Below are 15,314 nucleotides of genomic sequence, written 5' to 3'. Positions count from 1 at the left end.
AATAAATCAAATATTTATGTTTATATAATATTGTGCCATGGAGCCTTTATTCTCTTTATTTATTCAGATAGCAGCAGTACGAAAATATGTAAATCTAATGCAAATATATCATAACACAATAGTATATTGTGTACCAAGGGCGTAAAGTGGACTTTTTTAGGCCGAGTGTGGAGTTTTCAGTACGAGTCAAGGTGAATTAGCCCGAGCCGCAGACGAGTAAGGCAACCACACGAGGCCAAAAAGCCCACTTAGCCCTTGGTGCACACCATATTTTTTGTAACGCATGTACTGATTTCCACGTTTACATACACGCACACACGCATATGTACTGACCATTTTTTTTTTAATTAAAAACACCTGCTAAAATTTTTGTTTGCCTGCTGGTCTGAAAAAAGTTACTTTACGCCCGCTTAATAGGTACGAAAAACGGGAAAATCGTGCTTGTGTTACAAAAATAGTATACCAGTTTTTGAAAGAATCAATGCGAAGATAAATTTAAACAAAAAATTACAAAAGAAAAGATATTTGTTGATTACTGTAATGCGTGATGAATGTTAAAATGAGGATAACAGGATTGAATAATTCATATAGCGCGAGCAAGAAAAACAGTTAATAAACTCATTGATTCGATTTGTAACGATATACTAAATGTTTAGAAAATAACTTGTTCGTGTGCTTGCCCATAACACGAACTTGCACCCGGTTTTCAATAAGACTTATAAGCGTTGAATAAAATTGTTAGAATGGATACAAAAGATAATCCAATATTTGAAAGTAATGCTTAAAACTGACTGTTGAATATACACTTAGATAGAATTCCACTGCACAGTAGGAACGCGTTACACGGCAACGTAAAATGCATGTAATACCTTGTGCTTGTCGAAATTTATACGCTCAAGTTTGTTATAATGACTATTTTAGTAATGAGTAAACATAAACGACGAGCGTCCTGGAACAACCGACGGTAACTGACGTAGCCTGTTCAGCCGGACAGCACACAGCGGAATTTTGTTCTTTTAGAGGTGGATTAGTTTGTTAGTTAAATGCTAAATTTCACCTAAGTAAAATTTACCGGATCAGATCTACTAGGGAGATTCCCAGGTGCAAAATTATTAGTGAAAAATTATAAAAATTAAATACTCATATCCCGGTTTGGGACTATTACCAGCTCGGTCCAAGCTATTAATTTCCTCCGGCTTCCTCTGGCTCTCACTTCAAACACGTGGTGAACTTTGTCTACTTGGGTTTGAGTGAAATGTAAATGCTTAGGAGGATTAGAGAGTAACTGATATGCACGGAAGCGCCTATACGCAACCTATACGAAATAGGCTAAAACGCGTTTTAGACTAGGAAAGAGAAAGGCTTTGCCCTTTCCGCATGAGAATTGCTAGTTTTTTTTTTAATTATGTTCATGTCGGAGTTCAGGTAGTGCGCTGTATAATTTTTAGTGTCTAGGTGTTAATAACTGTTTGAAGACGGCGCCTAGGTATCTGGGGTCGCCGATGACAGGGTCCACGCGGGAGAGAGAGAGAGAGAGAGAGAGAGAGAGAGAGAGAGAGAGAGAGAGAGAGAGAGAGAGAGAGAGAGAGAGAGAGAGAGAGAGAGAGAGAGAGAGAGAGAGAGAGAGAGAGAGAGAGAGAGAGAGAGCATCCAAAGCGAGCCAATAGGCGTGGCTACTCTGCCGAAGCCCGCAACGCCGGACTCGCTGCTCACGCCCGTACCGATGAAAAATAAAAAAAAGATGCTAGGCCCCGGGACTCCAAGCAGGCTTGTGCGTAGCTGCTTTGGATCTTCCACCAATACTCGTACTAGCTACTGATATGGACGTTGCACAACTGCTTTGTCAAATGATTTATCAAGTGATGATTTGGCGCGATTTATCAATTTATAAATCACTTGATAAATCACTTGTACATTTTCTGTAAATGATTTCTACGAGCAATCTTTATAAGATCTCTACGAGCGATCTTTATAAGCAATATTTAAAGATTGCTCGTAGAAATCATTTATTTTCTGTATATAATTTAATTGCCAGAAATTAGTAGTTTATTACAAAAATAACTCTAAAAGAGTTTATTTGTACAAAATCTAGAAACCATTGAGCAGTAATAAATAATACAAAAAGTTTTTCTGACTCCCCTGCTAAAAATAACCAATTGAAAACGATTAAAAGCTTAATTAGTTTTAATACGGAAAATTGAGATCCGGAATTGTCAAATTGAAACTATTTAATACAATTGAAACCAATCATAAAAGTTAATCGGCATTAATCCCATTGAATCTGTTAGATTTTAAGCAGAAAAAGCATTAACTGATTCGATTAAAAACAGCTGAAATCTTAATTGTATCGTTGCACTTTTAACGGCTTATTTTTTTGCTTCGCGAACAGTTAGATTACTCTAATATTAACACGATTAACCTTCTCCAGATATTTACATCTACAGAGGGAGACGAACGTTTGGTTAAGGGACAGGAATGCCTTGCGTGGCAGATGGTTTAATAATTTGTTACACAATAATTGTTTTATACTGTACAAAAAAGTCGCAATGAATTCTTCAACCCCCGGTCACATCTCACATGATTACAATGTTTCCCACGAAGTAATGATTATTAACGATTCAGAATTACTTCGGTTTTCCGCATTCTCGCAAAGCGACGGTCTACTTTACTTCATAAATTACCGCATAATTCGTCGCGAAGACTCGATTCGCATTCAATAATACGCGACGCTGTCCGTGCTTACAAACGCGACTTCTTAATTTCAAGAACGACCTTCAATCGTACGCGACTTCTCTATATTCCAAGAAACGACCGTTACAAACGCTTTATTCAGCACTTCTCCGCGATATTCATACTCTGGTGGTTCAAGATGGCGTTGGCGTCCCTCAAACCGACGTGACTCGAGAAAAATGGCGACCGACCACTTTTCTCTGGAGAGAAGCCTGGAAAACGTGACGTTTACGGATTATTGCCGTAGACCTTGGCCTCACTTACCGGAGGTCCGTTGTGGCGTAATAATTTTATTTTTATTGGCCATTTTTAGTAGGGCGAGATTAGAACCCAGGTTCTCAGCGTGGTAATCTGTTATCCTACTACCTGAGCTATTTTCGCACTTATGGGTACAATAGAGTTTTTATTTGCTTTGTATCCCGAAATACATAGGATAACTTAATTTCGTTTTTTCTAGTAATTTTTATCAGATATATAAATCATAAATTAGTAATTTTCATGCGCAACATCAACAGTAAATACGAATATTTCATGTGCATCATATAATGGTTTCATACGCTGTTTATTAGTATACCACGCAATAAAATTTGCTGAATTTAAATTAAATTTTCATAAAATTAATATTGAGGAACTTGAGAAGCCAACACAAAGAAAAAGTAACTGCTAAAAATCAATCAAAAATAATATACAGGGTGACCCAATTTAAACGGGCACCGCTCATAACTCGTCAGGGACAGCCACAATCGAAAAAATGGTAGAGACCAAAGTTGTAGGATATCGAAGGGGCAACCCGATGGTGACCTTGGATTTGACCTTGAACGCGTTTTTCAAGGTCATTTGAAGGTCAACTTTGGATTTTTAAATAGGAACCCTATTCTTTTATTGCGGGAATGGAAAGAGCGGTAAATTTTACGTTCAGAATGGTATGTTCGGTTGCGGCACTGAAGGTCATCTCAATGTCCTGCAGCCAGAATGAAACCCCGCCTATGTAATTCCTCTAGCAACGCCAAATTAAAAAAAATGGTAGAGATTAAAGTTGTAGGATATCGAGGGGACAACCCGATGGTGACCTTGGATTTGACCTTGAACGCGTTTTTCAAGGTCATTTGAAGGTCAACTTTGGATTTTTAAATAGGAACCCCATTCTTTTATTGCGGGAATGGAAAGAGCGGTAAATTTTACGTTCAGAATGGTATGTTCGGTTGCGGCACTGAAGGTCATCTCAATGTCCTGCAGCCAGAATGAAACCCCGCCTATGTAATTCCTCTAGCAACGCCAAATTAAAAAAAGTGGTAGAGACCAAAGTTGTTGTATAGGGGGGGGGGGGAGAATTGTGACCTCGAATTTGAGCCAGTCCTACAAGGTCATTTCAAGGTCAAATTATTTTTTTTCAAACTTTACTTTTACTTTGTATCCGAGATGAAATCCCTTCTTAGATGTTCTCTGTCCAGCGGCCAAGACGCAAATGAGCCCTCGCTAGCGTCCAAACATAAGTCTCGCTATTCCCCGAATGATCCCTTCCGACGGTTAACTTGCGAATGACTCCTCTAGGTGGTCGCCACCTACCTACCCGAACTCCTGATGTGCGAAAAATAAAAATGGCTCCCGAAATAAGCCTTTTAAAATAAGTCCCGCGCTCAGTCTTGCCACCGCGACTCCGTCGAACCTTCCCCTACGACGCTTAACTCACGAATGATTTTCAAGCAGGCGCCCCGGCCCCGCGCCGTACCTGCCGCCCGAACTTTCGATTTGCAAAAATAAAAATAGCCTCCGAAAATTGTCGAAAGAGTCTCACACTCGGCCTTCCGCCAAAAATATTATTTTTTTAATTTGGCGTTGCTAGAGGAATTACATAGGGGGGGTTTCATTCTGGCTGCAGGACATTGAGATGACCTTCAGTGCCGCAACCGAACATACCATTCTGAACGTAAAATTTACCGCTCTTTCCATTCCCGCAATAAAAGAATGGGGTTCCTATTTAAAAATCCAAAGTTGACCTTCAAATGACCTTGAAAAACGCGTTCAAGGTCAAATCCAAGGTCACCATCGGGTTGCCCCTTCGATATCCTACAACTTTGGTCTCTACCATTTTTTCGATTGTGGCTGTCCCTGACGAGTTATGAGCGGTGCCCGTTTAAATTGGGTCACCCTGTATAGATAATAAAAAAATAAGTTTAGCTGATAAAACAACTAATGTATTCATTATTTTGAAAGAATCATACTGATGGATGTGGATAACAATAAAATTGTATATTTATCCAATCAAAATAGCACAAAAACTTCTTAAAAATGAAAATTTGATTAAAACAGTAGTATTTTATAATACCTTATTGATAATAGATCAATAGATAATTGATTTGTTTTTTAATATAGCCTATACTTATGATTAAAATTTAACTGTCACATTAATGTTAAAGTGTGTTCAATTGTATACTGCGTTAAATATTTATTAAAATGTACATTTTTGAAAATGAGTTATATTTATGTGATTTTTAGTATTAGATACAATTAGAAGTGTACATAATTTTAAATATTTTGATATTTCAACACTAAAATATGTATATATAAATATGTTTATGTACAAGAAAGGCTTTAACATTATTTACAGTTTGTGAATAATACATATCAAACTTTTTAAAATTTTTATTTTTATTTTTATCATTCTGGTCACTTCCTGTTCATTTTCGGTATACTTCCGGTTCATTGCCGGTTATTTTCGGTCACTTCCGTGAGTGAAAGAATTTTAAGAATTAGTTATAAATTATGGAATTTTAGAAAAAAGTATTGGATATGTCAAAAACGAGGTCTACCTCATATGCATATGTTACTATTTTAAGATGAAAATTATAAACTTGATACTCCTGAAAAAGTAGATAAGTTAATAAATGCAGAAATTCCAAACGAAAATTTTTATCGGCGCGTGTATAGCATTGTAAAACAGTTTATGATTTGTGGGCCTTGTGAAGTAATAAATAAAAATTCTCCTAGTATGGATAAAAATACAGAAAAATGTACTGAAAAATTTCCAAAAAATTATAATAATAAGACAAGTTTCCAAGCAACAGGATATCCAATATACAAACGAAGAAATGATGGTATTAAAATTAATTATAAAAACAAAAATTCTCCAAAGACAGCTGATAATAGATTTGTTGTACCTTATAATCCTTTTTTATTATTAAAGTTTAACCATCATATTAATGTAGAAGTATGTTCAACTGTCCGATGTATTAAATACTTGTTTAAATACTGTTATAAAGGTCATGATTGTGCTTTTCTTAAAATTCGTAATGCAGATATTAATTTTGAAGGAGAAAATATCAATAAGAATCAAATTTCAACCCCGTATGTGGCGCGTTCCCCGGGTGGCGGATGGGGGAGTGCTCGCTGAGGCACACCCCTCGGAGGGTAGAGCTGAAATAAAATAAGCTCCGTGGACCAAATCAGGCCGCTGCGTTTGCCGTGCGGTGCGACCCGTAAGCTACCAAAAGGAGATCTTGAATGGAGAGGCGATCTAACGGTCTTTCTAAGACCCGGGGTTGCGTGCCGTAGTGACCCGAACCATCTTTGGCTCCCGCTGACAGCAAGACGGGAGACCGGTTACCTAGCTAGTATCGGTCAACCGGCTCAAGCGAATGCGTGATATTGTGTGACATCCACCGGAAACTCTCCAGAGAGCCGAGAACCTTTGTTCGAAGTGGGAGGCTCGAGAGAGTGGAGGTGGGCTAGTGCGATAGCGCGTGCTATACCCTGACACGATGTACCCAGTCTGGCACCGCCTACAGTAATGTGTTGGGGCCATGTCAGCTGCCCCCATAGACGGGGGGGTTCAGGGGGTCGGACACATGCCGGGATGAAGAAAAATGCTTATAATATGGGAACCACAAATGAACTCGGAGAAATCTCACAGGAGAACCTGGAATTTGAAACCTTAAGGGTGCCAACAACGCAAGACGGTGGATATCCAATCCACAAATCAAGCAGCAGTACCAGTATAAGTACCGCCATAAGTGCTGCAGGATACCGATACGAGAGTGGAACGGTAGGTGAAGAGAGCCCTGGATAAGCAGAAGGGCGTGAACTCCGAGATTAAAGATGGATTATCCTTAATAGGATCAATGTTGATCGAATCAGTCACGCTTCTTGTCGTGAAGAGGCAGCCCCTTCAACAACCTAGAGCGGACAATGCAAAGTCCCAAAAAACATCAATGTCGAAGAAGAGGGTACGAGCATCATCCGACGGAGGCGGCGGTACCCCCGCTAAAAAGACAAGAAGGATGTAAATACTCCCTCGACAAGTAGGGACAGTGAGGGGAACGGACAGACTTCTCATAGACAGACACAATGGGAAGTAGCTGCTGGCAGGAAGGCAAAAAAGAAACAGTAGGACAAAACGAAGCAGACCCAACCAAAGATGAGAGAAGAGAAGGTTCCACGTCAGAGGACGGACGCCATTCTGATAAAGTTAGAGAGTGGCAAAACCTATGCTGACATTTTGGGCCAGATAAAAGCACATGTAAAGCCGGAAGAACTAAACACAGAGGTCAAGTTCGTCTGTAAAACAAGACAAGGTGGCGTTTTAGTGGGGGTAGGTAAGAGCAACGACAGAATGAATTCATTGCAAAAAGCTATCTAAGACGCAATCGGACAAGTAGGCACGATTGAGAACAAGATCTCCAAGATAACACTAGAGATCAGGGACATCGATGGACTTACAACAAAGGAAAAGGTCAATAGTGCTATCGCGGCCGTGACGAACTGTGGCGAAGAGGATGTTAAAATCCATCTGTACGAGCCAAACACGAGAGAGCAGAGGATGGCAGTAGTTGAATTGGACCAGACCAAGGCCGCCGCCCTGCTCAAAAAAAGGAAGATCCGCATCGGTTGGGTAAACTGCCAAGTGCGGGTGTGAGCGAGCGTCACGCGATGCTACAGTTGCCTTAGCTACGGGCACGTAAAAGCCAAATGCAAAGGCCCTGACAGGAGTCCTAGCTGTTGGAAGTGTGGTGCGGGTGGACATAGAGCGGCGACATGCAACGTGCCGACCCAACAGATAAAGTGTTTTCTTTGCAAAGACGCCAAGACTCCTGAGGACAGGACGATGCACACTCCAGGCACCGGAGCGTGCGCAGTCTTCCGGACGGCTCTAAACGCAAGCAAGACCCAAAGATAATGGCGAGGATACTCCAAGGAAACCTGCACAGAAGTAGGCTCGCACATGATCTGCTAATCCAATACGTTAGGGAGCAGAAAGTGGACGTTCTACTGATCAACGAACAATACAAGAACCTAGACCCACCCTTTTGGGTGTCAAACGACGAAAAAACAGCCGCCATTTAGGTGCCCAGGCGTGGGTTGGCGAATACGGGTACGGGAGAAGACTACGTAAGGGGAAGGATGGGTCGCATAACATTCTTCAGCGTATATCTGTCACCAAACCTAACTGCCGCCAAGTTTACAAGGAAACTAGAAGCATTAGAGGACGCTATTAGAGAGGCCCCCGGGGAAATTGTGATGGGGGCGACTTCAACACGAGGGCCACAGAATGGGGCATGCCGACAATGAACCCAAGAGGCAGAACCATCCTCGAGATGGCAGCCAGGCTGATCTTGATAGTAGCGAACGAGGGTAATACCACTACCTAACGTAGAACAGGCTTTGGGGAATCCATACTGGATGTAACCTTCGCAAGCGAAATGACGATCCGCAACATAAGAGACTGGCACGTCACAGAAGAATATACAGCTAGCGACCACCAGTATATTCTATTCAATATCAACGAAGACCGTCAAATCTGTACAAGGAGAAACCATAGTCGAGCGCCAAGATGGAACACCTGACGCATGAACCGAGACACTCGCGGAGTTAATTCAAAGTACAAACCTCCCATCTAACGGGATCTCACACGAATTAGGCGGACGCGAAAGAACAGAGACAATAGTCGAGAGAACTACTAACCTGATTACTGAGATCTGCGATGCGACCATGCCCAGGGTGTCTACCAGCCACCAGAGAATACCGGTGTACTGGTGGACAGACGACATTGCGGAGCTTAGGAAAGAAAATTTCCATGCTAGAAGAAAGGCTCAAAGAGCCTGGAAACAGAAAAGGCCTCAAGCCCGGGACCTTTCCAAAAGACAGGACAAATTGCGAAAAATTCTCAGAGACGCGATAAAAGAGAGTAAGCACCACCGCTGGACAAAGATCATCGACGACGTTGAGAAAGACCCATTCGGCGATGGATACGCGATCGTTACACGAAAGATAGGCGAAATGAAACACACGGAACCTATGGAAGCTGAAACGATGGCAAAAGTAATCGATGGGCTGTTTCTATAAAAAGAGGTATCTCTTTTTATAGAAGGCGAACTCATCGTGGCAACTTCGTCCCTTAAGAGTGGCAAGGCACCGGGATGGCATCCCTGTAGAAATGCTCAGAATCGTCGCGTTGAAACGGCCTGAGCTGCTCTTGGAGATGTACAATCAGTGTCTAGTGCAGGAAGTATTTCTGGTTTCCAGTGTATTTTTACCTGGAGAAAATGATAAATATTTTGGCTTTTTTGTCAAGGAATTAATGAGAATATTTACTTTTAACAGTTGTGGGAGATTTTGAGGTTTTTCCATTGCATTGCATTTGCTTTCATTTGAAAACTAATTTCTAGAGATCTCATTTTTTGCATATAGATTTGTTTTGATTGTGAAAATAATTAAAGTTGAATTGACCTTAATTGAAATACTTTTGATTTCGACTTCAACACCCATGATAATTATTTAGTCGTATAAGTTATTCACATCAGTGTGGGAATCGAAATCAAAAGTATTTCAGTTAAGGTTAATTCAACTTTGTATATTGTTTCATTGACACAAAAGAAATCTATATGTAAAATATGAGCTCTCTAGACCTGTTAGTTTTCGAATGAGAGCAAATGCAAAAATAGAAAAATAGGCATCGATCTCAAAATCTCACACGACTGTTAAAAGTCAAAATTCTTATTTATGTCTTGACAAGAAAGGCAAAATATTTATCACTTACTTCATGTAAAAATGGAAACCAGAAATACAATGTGCTAGAGATAGTATTTACTGCGTAATTGCCTATAAGCAAAATGTGACCTGCCAAATTAAAAAATTCACATGGGCCTCAATGTGAAAATATGAATGAAAACAGTTAAATTAAAATCATCTGGATTACATGTTTCTATAGATAGCATATCAAGTATCTGTGTAAAATTTCAATTGTCTAGCTTTTTTACAATGCAAATGAATAGCGTTATAATGATAGGCTTAGACTCACTGACTCTTCTACTGAACTTTTCTTCATATTCACTTCTCAGACCTTAACGACAACGACTTTGGGCATTGTTAATATATTTATATTAAAAGTATTACAGAATATGGTAACATATGGTAGGTAATATGGTAAAAATATTAGCAGAAATTAGTGTACCCAAAACTTATGGTGTTTTTTCTACCAGGGTTATTAGACATAGACAGAAACTAAGGGATATTTATAGTAAAAATACTAAAACTACTAGGAAAAAGAGTATATCATTGCCAAAAATTAATAAATCTATAAGTAAGAAAAGCAGCTACTACATGGCTGTGAAAATTTTCAATTTACTCTCTAATGATCTCAAAGAGTTAACAGTTAGAAAAGTAACTATAAAAAATAAATTAAAAGATTTCATAAGCATTCATTTAAAGCTATCTGTATAATTATTGTGCCATACCTATGTACAGGCAACTTGTTTGCCTCTATAGGAAGGCTTTAAAAGACTTATGTATATGGTCATAAATAAATAAATAGTTGTACTTAAAAATCTCTTTTTTTAAAAGTATAAACATATTTCCCTTTTTTTAAAGAAAATACTTATGCATGGATAGCAATGAAAATGTTAATGATCTATTAGTCACAATAGGTATAACTGCACAACCACTGCCAAAATATTTTAAATAGCATAGTTCAACAAATAACAACGTGTTGCATTATAATTGATAAAACTAAAGTTCTCATTCTTACTATTACACTATTAACTATTAACTAAGTAAACAAGTTAAAAATGTGATAATCCCTAAATTAATGATCTAGTTATACCTATTAGTCACAATAGGTATAACTGCACAACCACTGCCAAAATATTTTAAATAGCATAGTTCAACAAAAACTTGTAGACAAGTAGGATCAGGATTGCTACATGCCTAGCATGGGTATGGTATACATAGCCACTAATGCTTGTCATCTAAACAACCAGTTTAAAATTTAAGAAGGTAACAAAATCTCTATAATTATCAAGATGCGAAATTTGCATAAATAAATTCGATCACATGAAGATTTTGAGTTACGTCAGAGAATTAAAATTATGTAAGAAATCCAGCGATCATGTAAAAAAATAGTAAACATATATGAACACAATAAAATAGCAGTCAGGTACAAAAAATTGCACCAATGTGAACAAATTTGACTTCGTCATCATTAGTATAAAGCATTTTATAATTTTATTAGAGGTTGAACAGCGCGCGTGGCGCGCCCTAACCTCAAAGACGTCTATCTTGGCTTCACAACATCCGGTCATGACTTTTCTATATAAGGACGCGATTGTAAGACAAAATTACGGTTCTTTAAGCTTTTACATAAGTGTAAGCAATTTTCTGGAAAATTTGAGATTCCAAAATTTACAAAACTCTGAAAATTGGGCTGAAAAGCTATTCTTACAGTCACATAGAATTCATGTATTACGTATTAAGTATATATATGAATTACGTATTTATATGAACCTTGGTGCGAACAATCATGTTGTCCTATATTATAATCTATTGTATAGGTATGCTGGGCCTATAGCTATATCTACTTCTGTAGGATGTTACTGCCTCTGGCATATTAAACTAGCATTCAACGCTGCTCAGGCCCTGTTGCATCTACCTCAGTAGAGATTGTGCCTAGCAGGTTTTTCCCTGTATGTTTTTCTATGCAGGATTGTGGAGTTTTTTTTTCAGTGAAATACTCTGTAAACTTATTTGGTTAAACGAATAAATAAATAAATAAATAATGTATTGGGAAACACATGTAGCTGCGCTAAGCAGATGAGTATTACAACTCATTAATCTTCTTCCTTAGGTTGGTAACTATATTTGTTAGTTCCATATTTGCCATTAAAATAATTTATATGAATCAAAACTTTTTGTTTTGTGGTAACTTAGACAATAACAAACATGATTATTAATTTATTTATAAAGGTACATTTTCTGCTTTTAGTGATTTTATGTATGAGTTAATAGTCAATGATATTTTTGAGCACTCCAATGATTCACAGAGGACGTATTGTACTTAAATTTTTTTAACTAAATCTTAGCGTTATCTCCTAAATGGAAAAATCATAAGGACTTCAATGCAGATTAATATAGAATAATGTACAGTGAACAGACTTTTGTGTATTTCTGTTAAAATTTTGACATTTCCTGCAGCTTCATGCGCAATCATGCTAAAGCATACGGAAATGTACGGAAATGTACAGAAACATATGAAACGCAAAATGATACACCAAATCGTACATAATGGTGCAAGAAAGTACTAAAATATGCAGAAATATACAATTTTATGTATGATCTATGGAAATATTTGTTTACAAAAAACTACAGAGATGGATTAAAACTTAACAAAATGTACCAAATCTTAAGCAAAGGTGTTGAAATGTATGCAAATATACCTAAACATATGAATACTTACTAAAACCTATGACAACTTACAAAAATGTTCTCAAATGTTTCAAAACGTACTTTATCATACAAAAGTTTAAAAACAATTTTTGGAATATTTGGTGTATTTGAAATATTAAAATTCAATTCTTGTTTTTCACTTGATTTACCTTTAAGTATATTTTTTTAAATTTACATATGATTCAGTACGATACCGTAGAATGACCTACAATAACGCACAATATGTCTAAATTTTAACATAAATATACTTTATTGTACGGCAACGTACGGAAACGTACGATAGTGTACAGAAATTCAACTAAACTGTGTACGCTTTTTATTTCCATTTGGGATGTTAAGCGAACATACATGAAGACAATAAAACAGTAACATACAATACCAAAACATGTGTTTATTTACTTGCAGGTATCTTAGTTTTCTACAAATTTATACGTTATGTTCTTTATTTTTTATAATAATAATTAAAATGATAATAATAGTTAATAAAATTTGTTTTTAACATAGTTTTTTCAGTATTCGTTTTCATGCAAAAACAATAAAAGCAATATATGTGTATTCTATATTTGGTAACTTACATTATGATTTTTCCAGAAGAAATTGTCGATCGTTAAATCTGGTGTCGCTTTCAGAAATAATTTTGTATTTGTTTTTTTGAAACTCGCCATATTTTTCAACCTTTGTTCGCACGTATTTTTCATACAATCATATTCAATATCATACATACAAATTATGGAGGTTAGAGTACATAAAACGAAACGCCGTGGCCGTGACCAGAGATTAGAGGAGAGATTGCCAATGAGCAAAGGCGAAAGCGTGCCGTGCGATATGCAGTCGTAAGCTAGCGCCGCCCTGCGGTTTTCGCTCCGAACTATATGCATCTAGAAGCAGCGGAGGAGAAGTAGGGGCGGCCGTACGCAACTAGCTTCCTCACCAGCAGCAGCGGCGAAGAGGGAAGTAGAGAATACACAATCACATCGCGGCGCGGCAGAGCATAGAGGAGAAATAACATAAGCGACGGTAACTGTCAAGGATTCGGGCTTACGCGGTGAATATGATTCATAAACAATGATATATTTATAAACAATCACCGATAAACTCTATTACAGACTAAACTTTAAGCCCTTAATGTCAGTGGCCATGATCGTCTTTATGAAATCAACCCTCATAATTAAAAACTTTTATTTTTTAGACGGATTATGGTTAAACCGACATAAACACGTTAAGCTTAAGCTTAAACAAAGCTAAATTAAACTAAAAAGCCACCCCAGCCTCCCGATAAACATATGCTACTTTCAGTTTTTCTCCATCAATGATGATTGTGGCGGCGCGGTCTACGTTGTTGCTTGGTATTCTTATGCACTCGGGTTCAAGTTCGAGTCTCAGCAAATCTTTTTTTTTCTACTTGCTGATAAAATATACAGTATACAATAATAACGCAATATGCCATTCTGCTTCTGAAATTATATTTCAATTTAGCTAAGTATACGGTGAGCCTGCAATAAATATAGGTATAATTTACTTCTTAATCGTTTATGAAAAACAGTATACAATGAAACTTCTTGAATTTTAGGAATACAAATTAATAATTTTTTTTTTTTAATATCAATGTATTTAATAAAACGTTATCGTACTAATAAGATAATTTAAATTTATTTAAAATTGTATTTTTTCTTTACGTAAAAAACTATAAATAATGGTAGTTATACATTGCAGGTCCCCTCTGTACCGTATACTTACCTAAATTGAAATATAATTGCACAAGTAGAATGGTATATTGCGTTATTATTGTATACTATATATTTTATCAGCAAGTAGAAAAAAAAAATTTACTGAGACTTGGATTCGAACCCGAGTGCATAAGAATACCAAGCAACAACGTAGACCGCGCCGCCACGATCGTCGTTGGCATATGAAAACTTAAAGTAGCATATGTTTATCGGGAGGCTGGAGTGGCTTATTAGTTTAATTTAGCTTTGTTTAAGCTTAAGCTTAACTTGTTTGTGTCGGTTTAACCATAATCCCTCTAAAAAATTAAAGTTTTCAAAAGTTTTAGATTCTAATTTTTTTACACTTATATTGTTGTTTAAACATTCTTTTTAGTCCAATAATATGGCCGAATAGTTATTTGGCGTTGGTTGAAACTACCGCGAGGTGTGTATGCGCAAATTCTACAGTCGCCGTTTGTCACTTTTCCTCCGCCGCCGCGTCAGGCGCGGTGGATCTAAGAATATATAGCGCCTCTCCCTTCTCCTCCATTGCCGCTGGATGCGTATACTTCCCCTACACTCCTTTTCTAGATGCGTATAGTTCGATTGCAGGCAGCAAGTGGCGTCATCATCGAATTCGCCACGAATTTTTAACACGGCATCGGCAATCTCTCCTCTAATCTCTGCCGTGACTCCAATTCCATTTGAGGCACCACTTACCAGTGCAGGGCTTCGAGGAGTTAAAAGTGGCACTCCTCGGCCAACTTCATGTTGCCAAAATAAATTGTGTATAGTGCGGCTATGTTCACGCTGTAGAACTTGTCCAAGTCGAGCGCGCGCGGCGGCGTTCCGCTCGTTTCTCCGTTTCAGCGCGATGTATCAACTCGCTCGTAATAATTATATGCGTTTAACAGACCTATTTTTAACTGCAATTTTATCACTCATGCTAATAAAGTGCGTCTACATTATAAATATAAATAATCTTTATAAATATAAATACATTCATGAGGATTTTTTTTATATACGTAAGTAAATTAAGGTTATATGAAATGTAATAATGTTGGGCGAATACCGAAGAAGGTTAGTATGTTCATTTTTATATTATCTCCAATAAAAATCTCAATTTTATTTATTTTCGTATTTAACGAACATGACATCATTTTT

The 15,314-nt window shown here is 37.5% G+C and overlaps 1 protein-coding gene across 1 annotated transcript in view; it reads right to left on the bottom strand.

The window, feature by feature from the left end:
* Positions 1-13,380, bottom strand: part of LOC100123359 (U3 small nucleolar RNA-associated protein 15 homolog) — a 68,338-nt gene extending 54,958 nt beyond the window's left edge. The window contains exon 1 of the mRNA XM_001606938.5: positions 13,020-13,380. Coding sequence (XP_001606988.3) covers positions 13,020-13,322 — 303 coding nt within the window. The 5' untranslated portion in view covers positions 13,323-13,380. The remainder of the gene's footprint in view (positions 1-13,019) is intronic.
* Between the last annotated feature and the right edge of the window lie 1,934 nt (positions 13,381-15,314).

This window comes from Nasonia vitripennis (genome assembly GCF_009193385.2).
Source record: "Nasonia vitripennis strain AsymCx chromosome 2 unlocalized genomic scaffold, Nvit_psr_1.1 chr2_random0005, whole genome shotgun sequence".
NCBI classification, from domain to species: domain Eukaryota; kingdom Metazoa; phylum Arthropoda; class Insecta; order Hymenoptera; family Pteromalidae; genus Nasonia; species Nasonia vitripennis.
This window is presented reverse-complemented; position numbering and strand designations above follow the sequence as displayed.